This window comes from Pyrgilauda ruficollis, unplaced genomic scaffold (assembly GCF_017590135.1).
Source record: "Pyrgilauda ruficollis isolate IOZ18807 unplaced genomic scaffold, ASM1759013v1 scaffold3, whole genome shotgun sequence".
NCBI lineage: Eukaryota > Metazoa > Chordata > Aves > Passeriformes > Passeridae > Pyrgilauda > Pyrgilauda ruficollis.
In genome coordinates, this window is record NW_024524377.1 from 4267731 (window position 1) to 4283722 (window position 15992).

Below are 15992 nucleotides of genomic sequence, written 5' to 3' on the forward strand. Positions count from 1 at the left end.
GGCTCTTTCCTTTGCTGCTTTTATCAGTGGCCAGCTTGTCTGATGACATCCTCACTGAATCTTACTGTTTGCAGTTAAATTGTGGGGTCTGATGCTTTCCTGCTGTCTAAGGGCTTAGGTGGTCAAGTGATGTACATAAAGTACCTTGCAGCTTTTCAAGAAGGACTCACAAGTGAAAGATTGATTGTAATATTAGTTTTCCTAAAAAGGAAAGTAATATTTTTAGGTATTTGGCCTCTTGTGAGCTAACAGAGAGACAGAGTGAAAATATATTTCCAGTGGGGCTGAGATGATCTGTAGAAAAGTGCTGGTTTGAACTCCAGTACCTTAAATGTGTAAATAAAAACTGCTCATACAAATTCTTTTTTCACTTCTGACTCCTGAGGCTTCTTTTATTGTTTGCTTATAGCACACATTCTTTATATCCTATATTTGGAAGACTTTCAGGATGGTGTGTGGTGTTCAAATGTACTGTTAGTGACTGTTAGTGGGGAGCAGTTAGGATGTCCCCTGTCACAGAGAAATGACTTTGGAGCATCTTGCATCTTTCAGTAACAAGTCATGTAGTTTAAACAAGCTGAACTAGTTTCGATTTTCCCCTTCAGTCCTAGGACTTCCCTTCAGTTTGTTGTTCTGCTGGTGAAGACACATCTTGCAGATAATTGCATCAGCTGACACATGGAAGTGTGTCTGTGGCCTAGAAAAAGAGCTCTGCCACTTGTCAGTTTATGTATAAACAACACACAGAGAAAGGGCGAGCCGTGAACTCAGTCATAATTCTTTCCCTCTCAAGTCTTCCATCCCAGTTTGAATTCATTGTGGCTGGGGAAATTTCAGCAAACTCCTTTATTAATCAGTTATTAGATGTAAAAGTAACTTCAGATCCTTGACTCTATTCTGTTGTTCAACAGTCCATACAGTGCATGAATGGTGCTCAGTGCTGAGGCTGCTGCAGTGTGCTGTGGAACTTACTGAGCCTTCTGTCCTCTCTTTATTGCCAGCATCACCAAAGAGAGCATTGTGGACATCGAAGGCGTTGTGAGGAAGGCATATCAGAAAGTCGGAGGGTGTACTCAGCAAGACGTTGAGCTTCACGTTCAAAGGGTACATTTTTGAGCAAATGGAGCACTGGTTAATTGTTTGATAGATTATCTGTTGAGACTGCCTGCCTACATACATAAACTTTGTCAGTAAGGAATCCCATGTCAGAGAAATAAGCTGCTTCAAACTACAAATTTTAGTGTTTTATATGTAAAAATGAAACACTTCTGGTTTTAAGGTACTTAGAGTTTATATTTCCCTGTTTTTATCTGCCATTTGAATTATAGTATTAAGTAAAATAAAGTATCTCTCTAGAACAATTTGGCTAGAAAAGCTTGTAATTCTAGTTTTTGATTCTTAACTGCAGTAGATTCTGGAATAAAAAGTCTGCTTCTTTTTAAGTACATGTTAGGAGTTTCTTCTTTATCGGAGTTACAATCTTCCCCTCAGTACAATGGACTGCAATACATAATTCTCACAGAAATAAACTCTCAGTGGCTTAACAGTATGGAAACTTTTGAAATCTAAAGTTCCTGGAGCTTGTGCTGTAGGGCTGGAGGAAGTGTAACTTTATAATTTGTTTAAATAGAAAGCATATTTAAACCTTTATGTAATATCCTTTTCTTCTAAAGGTTTTAAACTAAACTGTATGCCTACAATACAGCTGAAACCCAGTCGCCTCAGGACTAGAGCACAATGGCTATTATAGCAGTGAGGTAAATCTTAGCTAACAGCACTGGGAAAAACCTGCAGATTTTTAAGAACATGTTTTAATATATGTGCAGATTATCCTATGCTTGATTTTTCTGAAAGAACATAAAATTCACTGCTCCTCTAGGAGCAATACTAGACCATAAGGCACAGCAAGGTGGTTTTCATTCTCTGATTGTATTTTAGTTATCTCATAAATTTTTGAATCTGAAATAGCTCTTTCAGCTGTATTCTGATAAGTAAATGATACATTAACAAGGAGAACAACAGGATGATCTTGCTGGAATCAGAAACTAAAACTCAGTGAAATCTTGTGTATTCAGAGCTGGCATTCATGCCACAAGGCTTGTCCCTCAGGCTGTATGAACTTGCTCAGTCTGGTGCTTCCCAGAAGAAAAAAAAAGATACTTCAAATCTTTCAAAGGGAAAGCAAGAACTAAGCACTTCAGTATTGTCATGAGAATGCACAATGTATCTCAAGTACTGGAATAAAATCACAGCCTTAGAGCCAGTAGCCTATGCAAACACTGTTTCAATTCTCTGCTAGAAATATCCTTTTGTAAATCACACCTCCTTTTGAGCAGAGCCTCATGCTATTTCTGTTCTCTCAATTTCAGATCTATGTGATCAGTTCAGCTGAACCCCGGCTGCCCTTACAGCTGGATGATGCTGTTCGACCAGAAGTGGAAGGAGAGGAGGTGAAAACTTTGCATCCTCAAATTCTTTTTATTGTCTTTGTAGCTGAACAAAAGCACAAAAGTCAGGCAACTTCCTTGATGTGGTGATTCTGGGGCTTTGTTAGGTTTGCATTTTACTTCCTTTATGCTATCCAGAACTGTGTTCAACATCTCTATAGCTTTGATGTCTGCTGAACTGCAGTCGAAGGTCAAAACCAGAGAGTTTCCAATCGTGTATGTGTGTCTGATGCATCCTCATAGTTGGGTTCTGCCTGTGACCTCTGGGAGAAGTTACACCTTGAACTTTTCTATGCTGCCAGTTTGCTCTGTGTTCTTTCTAGAATGATCTAGATGTTCAGCTTAACATAGAAATAACCCTTTGCTTTTGGCCAGAGCGTGTTTTTCTCCGTTGATTTTGGTTTTTTGAAGTTCTGGTTTTGTTTATTTTTTGGATGTGTGTGTATTCACTATGTGCTTTTGTGCAACTGTTTAGGATGGAAGAGCTACTGTAAACCAAGATACAAGACTGGACAACAGAATCATTGATCTAAGGGTAAGGAACATGCATTGCTTCAGGCTTGCATGCACATGTTTGTTAATCCACAAAGCAATAAAAGTAATGGATTTGATGGAATTGTATTGTTAGCCAGAAGAAAAAAGAACATTGTGTTTTTGTGGTTTTGTGTGGTATTATAAAAGCACAGGATTCTTTTCTTGAATCCTAAATGTTCGCCTTCACTGACATTAATTAAAGAATATATATTGGTAGTTCAAAGGAAAACATTGATGATTTGACATGTGGCTGTGTACATCTGGGCTGTTTAGCTGCAAAAGTCAAAGGTGACTGAATAAGGACAATTTAGAAACAACACTTTTTCTCAGATGCAGTTTTTGTTTTCCAAAACCTGTAAAGAGCTTGATTTTGAAGTATAAGATGGAAGTTCTGAGTTTTAACAGGCTGTTGAGGTGCTGCAATGCATGCCTTGCCAGAGAAATTTTACCAGGCCACAATACCAATCTCATTCTCTTTGTTGTTTCCACAGCATTCAAGTATTTTCCTTTTTTTCCTGAAACTTTATCCAGGTCATAAAGACCCAACCTTCTGTGAATTCATAGACCTCCGAAATATTTACCATTTGTAATCGGCAGCAAGATACTCTTTACTAAATTACTTGCAGAACTTTGATTCTTTTTTTATGAAACAGCAGCTAGCACTTAAGTGTGTAACTAACTAAACATTACTGACTTGAGGCATCTTGACCTTTTCCTAGGCTTTTTAGCCATTTTAGGCTCTGCACAATAAAATTTTAATCAACACTGAATGAAGACTATGCTTAGCTCTTTTTTTTTTTTTGATACCTAGTACTGCCTTCAGAGTTCTTGATAATGGCAGTTTCTCAGTAAATCAGCTTTGCACCTGAGAAATGAAACAAAAAAGTAATTTATTGGAAGATTTGGAAAAGTTCGGGCGCTGAGAGACTTAGAGCTTTTCAACATCTGATCTCCTTATTTCAGCAACTAAAACTACTTGTGTCAATTGTTTTACTTGTACCAAAGTTAATTGCCTTTCACTTCACTGAGTAACTTCAGTCTGTGGTTACTTTTCAGGGTACTCAGTATCTCATCATATTGGTCTCTTAGTGTCTTACATTAAGCCTTTAATGAAAAGAATTCCATACTAATGATTGAAAGTGAAAATCATTTGAAGGATCATCAGCTTATGATAGTGCTAAGACTGTACTGAATTGAAGGGGAGAAATCTGGGATGCTTGAACTGCAGGCTTTACTTGAACATCTGGTGATGAATAAAAATAACGAACAGCACTCCAGAGAAACCTAAAAAAATCCATTATATTGAAGAAACACCTGTATAATAAACTGAAAGGAGCCATGAGGCCCAAAGAGAATAGAGAAATTATACAAAAGGAATGGCATTTAAGAACGCTGGGTGAAAATGGCTTGGAGGTATCCTTGGCTGTAGTGCAGTTGAGAGCGTCTGCAGAGCAAAGCTGATGAAGGTAAATAGTAATGGAAAAAGATGGAAGACTCATGCCAGAATAAAAGATGGAGATGGAATGGAGAGGGCTGGACTAAAGTTCTGCCCCTATACACATGTAGTAGTTCAGCATGACCATCCCAATACTTCTGAAATATCTTTGTCAGTACAGCAGTAGGGCATTAATTGTCAGTATTCTGCCTGGAAGGTGCAACTGCTGACCTAAGTGGATGTTGCTGTAACCTCTTCTGTGTCCCAACCACTGTTGGGACACCCTTTTTTTCAGCAATGTCTGGCACCTTGTTTGGAGCTCTGAACCTCAACTCTGTGTTAAGAAGCTGTTTATCTCCTTAGCTCCAGCAGCTGCTGCAGTGTGGTGCTAAGCAGCTGTTTCATGCTGAACAGCAATGCAGGTTAGCTTTTCACAGAACTGGTGGCATGATGAAATGCCAGATCTCAGTACTGCAGTGTCTGTGTCCCATCCTCTGCATATGCCTGTGGCTGGGTGTGATCTGGCCATAGCTTGCTCATGATTAGGCTTGGGTGTCTGTCTTGCTTTCCTCCTCTGCATAGGAAAATATTCTGTCTCAGACTGTGTCACATTTCTGTGTGTCTTTTCTGTTGCACCTTTCATTATGTGTTTCAGAACAAAAGCAGATTCTAAATATGGTATTTTAATCTGTTTTTTAAAGAGAGTGCTGAATAAGCAGAAAATATATTTAATGAAGAAAGAGGAAATTTCAGTGAGAACACATGCATTTATGTAGATATGTGCATCCTAAGCACTGTATGTAGTGGAATCACAAGAGTAGGAATACGAAGAAACCCAGAAAGTAGTAATTGGTTTTCAGTGATTTGATTCCATAGATTGGAGCTACTGGAGTACAAGTGGGGCTTCTAAGAGCCTTTAGTGTTTCAAATGCAGTGCATAAGTAGGCACGTCCTAAGGAGGATTGCAAACATGATGTGTTATCTGAAACCATTGTTCCCACAGCTGTTCCTTCTAGGAAAACCATATCATGGGCAGCAGGGAAAAATTTTAACAGAATAGTTCTAATGGAGATGCTGTGATGGTCTGTTCCTACAAGTGTGGGAGGAAGTCCAGCCACAGCTAAATGTATCATCTATTTCTGGTTTCCTCAGTGCCCCAGTTTTTTAAGGAAGATGGAAGTCACTGAACATCAAAAATAGGGACGCTGTTATTTTGAGAAAGATTTACCAAACTAAATGCATAGATCTCTGTTAGGCTCAGACTAAAATAAAGTCGTTTGTATGCAGCTAAAATAATTTGTGTCCATTTAAACACAGTATTTAAAGCTGTTAAGTAATTAGCTAATTTTAAATAGTGATTGACAGAGGAGTTAACTGGATAGGGCCAAGTTTGGTGGAGCTGGGAAACTGAGTTATTACATGAATGAAAAAAATAGATTTCTGAAAATAGCATCACTCCATCCAGCTATGATGTATACCAAGGAAGGTTTTATTATGATGCAATACAAGGAGTGTAATTAATAATAAGGAAATTACATTAATGGAGATGAAGGATGCAAAGTATGTTGCAAAGATTGCAAGACTTCCACTCTTGTGTACATGTGGAAGTAGACTGAGTATTGCATTTTGTAGACCAATCTTGCATTTTGTTTGCTGACAAAGATCTCTCAAAAGTGTCTCATAATTCAGTTTTTTTCAAGGTTGGGGACAGGAAATACTTAAATGCTAAAATGCCAAGCTACTGCTGTAGTTGTTATTTTGAGGTATGGAGAGAAAATGGTGATTACTTAGGGCTAAGGGATTTTGAAAATAATTTCAAAAGAATGATTACTGGAGAAGAATGAATCTGTTCCTGGTGGGTTAACTCATAAAATACAGATCACACCCTTGGAGAAAAAAAGTTGGGATTTTAGAGAAAAGAGAGCTGGTAAGAAGAAAGGCAAGTCCTTCTATGGACTAGATTTTCTTTCACATAACATTTCACAGATGACTGTGAGGAAACCACTGTTGACCTAAGTATCTATTTTTCACAATAGCTTAATGAAAGTCAAACCACTTGATCATAGGGATGTTTAATTTACCATTCACTTACAGCAACAGTTAAAAAGGGCAAAGTAGAGAGAGCACTGACTGTTTTTTAAAATCTTTACTTTTCTGCTGCTCTGAAGTTTCACTGAAGTATTTGGTGGTGTGTAGACTTCCCATGTCTGTAAAAAGACCTGCAAAGCTGTATTTAATGAAGTTCTGTGATGCATGAAAAGTAATGAAGAAAAGACCAGTGAAACACTGGGTCTTGTAGTTTGCTTCTTAAAAATACCAATTCAGATTCCTCCAGTTTTGCATTTTTTTTTTAAAAATAAGGAAGAAAATACCAGTGAAAGAAACACTAGTTCTTGGGGTTTACTTCTCAGTTTGTCTGTGAAAAAGTCTGAAGAAACAATTCAGATTCACCCGGGTTTACAATGCACCTGACTGATGTCCTTGCACTGGTTTATTTTTTGTGTTCAGCAGGACTTTTATCTCAACAGGATCTGTCCAAATGTGACTTGAATTATATGCCTTTTTGCAGTCCTGTTGCTACAATTTTATCTGTGATAGCCCAGCTCATTGAGACCAAAGCAAAACCTTTTTAGGGTCAGTATTAGTCTGTTTATATTGCTCAGGGTAGAGCACTAACATTATTAAACTGTGTCTTTAGTAGTTTATGGATATCAGACTGTGATAGTCCAGCTGTACACTGATCTTAATGCACTTTCTTTCCAAATGCTAGATTGCTTCAAGCTTGATTTCATTGTGTTGGATTCAATCTCCTCATTGCAAAAGCTGTGTTTTTCCTGACTGGATCCAAGCTGTAATGAACAAGCAAATGTACAGTTCATTTTCTTGTGGGTAGTGATTTGGCAGTGTGTACATACACAGTCCCAGTCATTTAGACTACAAATTCCATGTTCATATATTCTTGTACTGTAAGTAATACTGAAATTTGAATAAAAGTTGACTTCAGTCACCTTGGGGTTAAAAAAAATGTTATTTAAGATAAATTCTGTTTCCTAGCAAAGCCTTCACTTGTCCTATATATAGTGGTGGAATTGCAAAATTAGTTACATTATTTAAAATAATCTATATTACTTAAAAGAATATAGATTACATTATTTAGCCAATTATGTATTTATGGTTGTTCATAAATGTGGAAGATTGGTAGCTACAGCAGGCAAACAGAAAAGCAAAAATGAGGGGAGAGCAGAGTAAATTCTGCAGCTGATGTGAGAGTAAAAAGAAAGTTCACAACTTTTCATGTCTCTGCGTGGGTCTCACCTCTCTGAGATACGATTGCGTTGGTGTGAACTGCCCTCAATTCCACTGAAAAACGTTTGGCAGCACACGTGGCTGTTCTGACACTGCAGCTTGTGCCAAATAAAAGTGATAATTGTTTTTATAAGCTTAGAGTGCTCAGTTTTATCATTAAAATCTTCCTTCATGGCATCTGAATAATAAACACACAGGTGAAATTAAAGTGAGGTTATGACTGAAACTCATTCTTCAGCATTGTTCCCTAAACTTTTCTTCTGTCTGTAACAAAGGTGATTATTGAAAATAGTGAGTTTTTCTGTAAAATTAACTTTGCAGACCAAGTTAAAACATTAACATTGTTAACTGCCACAGCATTTAGTTGTCATAAATTCGTTTGTTTCTGATTAATTCTTGAAGCAATATTGACTGTCTTTGCCATAGTCTCAGATAAGATAGTTTGTCAGTATGTATGTGAAAGGGTTCCTATCGGAGTAAACACTACACAAGAAGAATGCCACGGCAAAATCTGATTTTAAGGCAACGGTAAAAATTAATTAATTTTGATAGTTGTCTCTGTCTTTAGTTTGTTGTATTGTACCCAAGTGTGGAAGTTCAAATTGTGACTGTGTTACTTATCATTGTACAAACATTGCTATATATACCAGCATCTCAGCTACTGAATTATTTTCTTCAAATGTATTTGTTCTCTTTATGTTCTGAACATCACACCAGTGCAAAGAATGTTATTAAATCTGAAAAGTTTTTTCTTAATTTTTAAAATACTTGGAAATTGTAGTGGCACATAAAACTTCTGGTCATTGATTTGACTCTACTGCAGATTGTCAGATGCAGTTCTTTAGGAGCTTATCTCAGATGTCTTGTGGGTCTGTTTAGTTCTTAAAAAGAGGCTGTAGTATCACAAATTCTCAACAGTCATCCATGTTGGCAGTCTCTGAATGAGTGGTCAGTGAAACTCAGCCACCTTTCGTGAAAGAAGAGTGGTCTTGTCAGATCTAATTTGAGGTATGGAGAATTGCTGCTTGTTCTTGGTCTGCAGTTAAATAAAAGCTTCAGTGTCCAGTTCTGTGAATTTGGCTGCTTTCATAAATGCTGTTTCTAAGCCTTACTTACCATTATAGATGGTTTAGGAAGACAAAATCCTTGTCCTGCATCCTCACAAAGGACAGGAGGAGTTAACCACCTAACCAGCCTTTGTTACTGGAGAGCTGTGTTGGGTATTGGCTGGCTCTGGTTTTGTGCACAGTTTTAGGTCAGACCATGTAACTGCTTTCAGACTGGGTTTAGCAACCAGTTTTCTTTTTTTTCCTGGGGCAGTTTGACTTATGCATTCTCACCTGCACTGGCATGAAACTGCTGTTGGTTCACACCAAGGGTAGAAGAGGCATTGTTTCTATCCTGCTTTATGTTAATGTTAAAAATCTCTCTTAGCAATTTTAGATGTGTCTAATCCTTCAAAAACTTTATTGGGAAACTCAAATGTGACTTCAAGTTTTCAGCTCTTTCACTTTTCAAGTAAGAGATGGTTAAGAAGAAAAAGTCCCTTTGAATCATCCTGGTACTTGGATGTAACACTACCAAATTATGCCCATAACTCAGGAAGAGTCTTACCATATGTCTTGTTCTGGGAGACCAGTGTGAAAAAGGTGAAAAACTTTTAGGGTACTTTTGTAACTGTTGCTCAAAACCTCATTTCCTTAATTCTGAACATTTGAGTAGTGGCTGTGGTCTATCAGACGTGTGGTTTATCAGACAGTGAGAACTGCTATTATTTACTAGTCTCAACCACATACCCGCCTGAACTATTTCATTGGTCAGCTAAAATGACAAATAACTCTAAACAGCTCCAGATCTGCAGTATTGCTGCAGTTTTCTCTTTGGGTTTCGTGGTAAAGGGATGTCTTTATCTTGCAAAGATGATGGCTGTAGCTTTATTTCAGCGTTTCTACTGACTGTCTGTCTAAATTTGGCTGCTTATACAATTTGTTTTGGCTGGGGGTTTTTTGTTTTGTGGTTTGGTAGAGGAGTCATGTGAAAAAGCCCACAAGGCCTTTCTTACCCTGACTGAAGAGCTGGGTGCTGTTCAGAAAGAGAAGTAAACAGTGCTGTGACGCAGGTTGTCCTAAAGAACCGTTCACTTGCTCGTTTGCAGGAACTTGTTGGTCTTTTTGTACCCTTTTAGGTTGCTCACTGTCACGTTTGAGATGCTGAAAGCACAAAATCAGATATGGCTTCAGTGCTTTGCACAGACGCCTTGCAGTCTTTGCAACAGCCACTAAGGTGGTTGTTTTATTCTTCATGCCAAAAGTGTCCCAGGAATGTTCAGTGTAGGTATTTGCTAACCCACATAAGCAGCTCAGTTGTGTCACATGCATAAACAAAAAAAAAATTATCAATTCAGTTAAATCTACTTCTGTTTTCAGCTAGATTTACTTTTAAAGTAAGGTGAAAAAAAGAACTGCCGCTCATATCAACAGGTGTTGTGTGAGCTGCTTAAATGTTGGCAGTGTAGACCCTGGGTTTTGGTTGTTTTTGTGGCAGTGTTGTACATGGTTAACATGTGGCTGGTTTTTGCATGAAAAATATTGTACTTGGTAGCCTTTAACAGACAGACATTTCTACCTTATGTAAGATATTAATGACTTTGCTTTTGTCGTGCACTGTGTTCTGCAGCTGTTCTAGTTCATTGTGCTGAAGCTTTTTAATAGATTTAGTACTTTTATTCAGTTTCTTACTATAAAACCTTTATTTGCAGAAGCACATCTTATAAATCAGGGTTTTTTTTTTTTAATGTAGAATTGACCATAGTGCCTTGTTTATCACTGAATATGCTATAAATTGAAATTAATAATTTCTCTGGTTTTCTTTCCTGTTTCCTTGTGTGTAACAGACAATTATGGATTCGCACTTTTCATTGTTTAGGCAGCTACAATAATCAGGTATTCCTGAGGGAAGGAATTCATCCTTCCAGCTGACCAGAAGAAGTAATAGAGTCAGGAAAAACTAACATAGGATTCATTATTTTATCTTCTTCTTGTAGACCTCCACTAGTCAGGCAATCTTCTGCCTTCAGTCTGGTATTTGTCAGCTTTTCCGAGAAACTCTTATTCGCAAGGGATTTGTGGAAATTCAGACTCCCAAAATCATTTCAGGTATTGTATATGTGATCCAGCAGCTACAGGTGTGCTTCTTTTGTAGTTGCTCAGTGTACCTATCTGACAAATTTTAGTAAGTTTTTATTTAAAAAACATACATTTTCTTTCTAGCTTAGATGCAGCATAGCAAACTTCTGGCAGGTGTCAGAGATGGTCTTTACTTTTCTCCCGACTTAGGCTATTAAAAGAATTGCAAGAAAAATTATATATATATACATGATTTATATAGTTTGCTATGCATATGAATGTTTAATTATGATCATATGCATTATTTTTCAAATCAGTGTTCTCAGTGTTGAGCGCTGTCTGTTCCGTTCTCAGTATTAAAAAAGAACCAGTCTAATTTAGATTAAAAGCGTATTCCATCATAAAGATATTGCAACAAACATATGGTATAAAATACGATGCCATTATATGACACAGTTTGTCACTTCTTTAGCAATGAGAATGTGGCAGAATAGAAGGTGGTAGACCTTTTTGGAAATCTGGAATGACAGCTTCAGCCTTAAAGTGTGAAATGTAGATTTTCCTTCTAGTTCTTTGATTTGCTGTATTGTTTTCAAAAGTCCAATGGCTTGATTTAGGATTTTGATGGAAGTTTTTCTTCCATCTTACTGGTGCTCTTTGAGGTTTTGTTGATGCCACTAAGATACATGGTATGGAAAATCAGAGCAGAACATTTGTGTTACTGTGTTATTGTGTGTGACATGAAGTGTATGTCTTGCTTACAGAATTTTATGCTTCTGTATTAATATTTTGGAAGACATCTCTTTATTGAGATAAAAAGTGAACATTTTAACAAAATACATGTAAGCAGCTGTTCTTTCAACATGAAAAGTGTCATTGAACTAGAAGATTGGATGACTTTTTCCTATAGAGATAGTTATATAGTATGAAGTGCTAAAAGTCTCCCAAGTGGTTTGTTTATGTAGGACCTTTGAGGAAGTGTGCTGTGTCCCATTGGAAGCAAGCAAGCATCCCATTGTTTGGATGAAACCATATTTTGTAAAATTAACTAAGTTAAGTCAATGCAATCCTTACTGAACTTCCAATTTAAACATCATAACTATTTTAAGATTTAAGGTTTTTAAAAGTTAGGCCACTGCACCTCTCATGTCACAGACTGGGAATTGGCAAGGTGAAGTGATGCAGTTTTGGCTGGTGCTTTGCAGTAAGGGAAATGCATGTGATCCTTGTTCCTGTAGCTGTCTATGAAAATTGCCTCAAACTGAGAAAAAGCTTTATAGCTTTGGCTGATGCCCTCTGGTAAATCTGGGATTGGCTGTGAGAGATATTTATGACTTCAGTTAGAGAGGATGGTCCTGGCAAAACAGGATATGCACTTGGATCTCAGGCTCTGCAGTGAACCCCAGGCAGCCTGAGGCACTGGCAGAGAATGGTTTCCACAAAATGTGGGGTGCAGGTAGATGTGTTAGTACAGATATGTATTCTCTGCTGTTCTCACTCTAAGGTGAATGTCAGCTGAAACAGGAACATTTTAAGCTACCCCAGCTAAATTTGCAGAAATTCAAGACAATTGAAGTCCTGAGCTGCAAAAAAATTTACCTTGGCATGAATGGATGGATGCAAATACATCTTTTCCCTCTAGTATGTTTTGAAGAAAAATCTCTTTTTGATCTTTAAAAGACCAATAATCTATCATTCTACCTCTAATTGATATTTTACATTTTTATTTTAATAACTGCTTAATTTTATTTCAATAATTCCTTATAAAAGCACTTGCTTTCCAGCTGCCAGTGAAGGAGGAGCCAATGTGTTTACTGTATCCTACTTCAAAACCAGTGCCTACCTGGCTCAGTCCCCGCAGCTGTACAAGCAGATGTGTATATGTGCTGACTTTGAAAAGGTTTTCTGCATCGGGCCAGGTAAGAAAAGCTTTGCTTTATGCAATGTGTGAAGTGTGCCTTGGTTTTAGCAGCTGTGGTACAAGTAAGATAACACACACACACATGCAAAGTCTTTGAATAGTTTCACTTGGTATAGTTTCACTTGCCAAACCAAATTTCAGTTGAGGCAACTGATGACAGTAAACTTGACAGAGAAGTTGCTGTACATGTACCGAACACATTACTGAGAACAAGCTTACTTTTAACTGTCAGTAAATACTAAAAAATGAATGATTTCCAGTCCCATACTCTCTTTCTTAAATGCTTATAGGACATGGCCTCTTTAAGTGGCAATACAATAGTTTTCTTTGAACACCTCAAATGGTTTAAAGATACCTAATCTCTAAATGCTGAAAACAAGTCAATAACAGTGTATAAAACAAAAAAAAAAATCCAGGTAATTCAGAAGATCTTAAATTTCTTGTTAATCACTAACAGATGAGTCATGGTTTATGGGAAGATGTGTTTATATTAGACTCATGTACCTATCCCAGAAGACGCACACGTGTACAAGTCCATTTCCTCTGAAAAAGGCGGTTTTCAAATCTGAAAGTTCTTGTGTGCTTGAAAGCATGTCTTTCTTTTCCACTTGTGTTTGTTGGTCAAAGCAGAGATCCTGCCTCTCTGTGGGTTGTGTCTGTACCACAGCTGCAGTAATGCTGTCACTGTTACAAATGATGCTCTGAGGCTGCTAGTTATATTTGTGTCTTTCAGTGAGATTTTCCATGTCTGTCTAATCCAAATGATGATTGTTATGTTTCCAACAGGAATGATAATTTCAGGTCAATTAGAATTTCTGTTGTTTAATTTTACAGTTTTTAGAGCTGAGGACTCCAATACACACAGACACCTTACTGAGTTTGTTGGTCTGGATATTGAAATGGCTTTTAATTATCACTATCATGAAGTGGTAGATGAGATTGCAGATACCTTGGTGCAGATATTCAAGGGGCTTCAGGAGAGGTAATAAAAGCATTTCCTTCTTTTAATGAGCAACTTTGTTTGCTTGACATCTCTTACACTGTGGAATGAAGCAGACCAGCCTTTTATCCTCAGTTGGTCAGATAATCACTGGTAATCTGATTTACAACACAACTTTGAAACATATTTTTGCTTTGCTCTTAACTATTTCTTTGTGCCTGACTTCTAAGGTTCACTCAAGCCATAGGCCAGTAAACTACTTTTAGCATCTGCTGGAGTATGCTGGCTTGCACTAAGAAACCTGCTGTCTGCTGTTGAAAGGGCTTCCTAAGATAATTGATCAATCCTTAATTTAAAATCTCATTCTTTTTTTGCCACTACTGGTAGATTGTTCTGTTTCGAAAATTATTTTAATATTTACTATATAAGAAAGTTTTCTTGAATAAAAGTTACTAGACCAGCCTGCATTTTTTCCATGATAACAGCAAGGATTATTTTCCATTATTCACAGTCTAACTCATTTAAAAGCCAGGCTAGAAGTTTAGGAAGTGGTGTCCATTTGCTTACAAATTAGACTGTTTTGCCAGCAGATATGCAAATCTTCATCTGTCCAGAAGAAAATTTCTTGTTTATATTTGAATATTACTCAAATCAAAAAAGAACCCAGGTAAATACTACACATCTAAGGGGTGATTTCAGTGTCTTTACTGTGAAAATTTGACCGAGTCAATTCTTTCTTACAAAAGGGATTAAACAGAAGTAGTAGTAAAATATTAACATCAGTGAAATAGATGCATTCACTTTGTTGAAACAATTCATTACAGAATTTCTCTAGAAGTGGTTTTAATACAGTTTTTATGTTGCAAGAGGGACCTCTTGTGGCAAAATCACAAAATCCTTATTTAGGTGCAAGGTCATGACTATTTTGTATTTGGCTTCTGTTCTTGTTTCTTTGTTTGTAGATTCCAAACTGAAATTCAGACAGTGAGCAAACAGTTCCCGTGTGAGCCATTTAAGTTTTTGGAGCCAACTTTGAGGCTGGAATACCGTGAAGGTGTGGCCATGCTTCGAGAGGCTGGTGTGGAGATGGGTGATGAAGAGGATCTCAGGTACTTGGCAGGATGTAACTGTCTTGGGAAAGTGGTAGTGAAGTGTCAGTTTTGTAGTGAGCACCTGGCAGCCCTCAATAAGGAGCCACAGCTTTTAGAGGAATAAACAGCACTTCTGTGCAGATCTCTTGACAAGTAAATGAATGGATGTGAAAATAATTCTTTCTTTTAACATAGACTATAGCTACAAACTCTGAAATCTGACAGGAAATAACTGACAACATAAAGTGAGAGTAACTTGAACATTCTAAGGAAGAAAAGTGTTTGTTTGTCCAGCAATTGCAGTCCTTCACGTGAATTGTCACGTCTTTGAATAGGGTTAAGCAAAAAGATTCTGCTTCCTTAAGGTCTTTCTTTTAAGGAACACTTTTCCATTTCTTCTTTCCACCTCTCAGGAGAATGATTAAACATTCTTGATGAATTCCCATTGATTTACTGAGAGATACAAACTTTACTAAAGATATTAAATGAATTAAAACATTTTTGTTCTTCTCCATAATATATCCAGGACCATTAGGGTATACTGTGTGATGTTAAATTAAATAATCTGTGCATCAAATAAAGTTTCCATCATAAGAGTTGGATGGAGAAAAATCATTTCCTCATAAGTGTTCATGTGGTTCTCACTTAGTGTGTCATACACAAGATGTATGGCAATGGGAAATAGAGTACACAGTTCTTTAGTAATCAGAATATGGTAGCTAGGAAGAAGTTACATTGAGAGCAAGACTATTTTTAGATACCAGTTAATTTATGGGATTTCTAGGACCAATACGAAGTATTTAGAAACAAATAAATATACTTTATTTTGCAATTTCTGTGTGCACAACCCAAAACAGTCAGAAACAAGTACTAGCTTTTCTGAGAGTCAGGGTGCAGCAGCTCTGTAGCTGTAATCTTTTGGGCTTTGTGAAGTATATCATCAGTACAAGTTCAAATGACTTCATTTTAATGATAATAATCTTTTTCAGCACACCTAATGAAAAGCTCCTGGGACGCCTGGTAAAGGAAAAGGTAACAATTATTTTAGAGTAAATAAATTTGTCACTGAATCTGAAACCTGATACTGTGGAGTCATAGGGTTGGTGTAAATACCTACATGTAAACAGTATCTCAGAACATACAGAAGTTGTGAAGAGTTGGTGATTACCATTTTTTAATTGACTGCATTTCCA

General features: G+C 37.1%; 1 protein-coding gene across 1 annotated transcript in view; it reads left to right on the plus strand.

Moving 5' to 3' along the window:
• Window positions 1–15992, plus strand: part of DARS1 (aspartyl-tRNA synthetase 1) — a 37073-nt gene that overhangs the window by 18036 nt on the left and 3045 nt on the right. The window contains exons 5-12 of the mRNA XM_041473021.1: window positions 1002–1104; window positions 2370–2450; window positions 2923–2982; window positions 10766–10877; window positions 12632–12766; window positions 13603–13750; window positions 14671–14817; window positions 15789–15831. Coding sequence (XP_041328955.1) covers window positions 1002–1104; window positions 2370–2450; window positions 2923–2982; window positions 10766–10877; window positions 12632–12766; window positions 13603–13750; window positions 14671–14817; window positions 15789–15831 — 829 coding nt within the window. The remainder of the gene's footprint in view (window positions 1–1001; window positions 1105–2369; window positions 2451–2922; window positions 2983–10765; window positions 10878–12631; window positions 12767–13602; window positions 13751–14670; window positions 14818–15788; window positions 15832–15992) is intronic.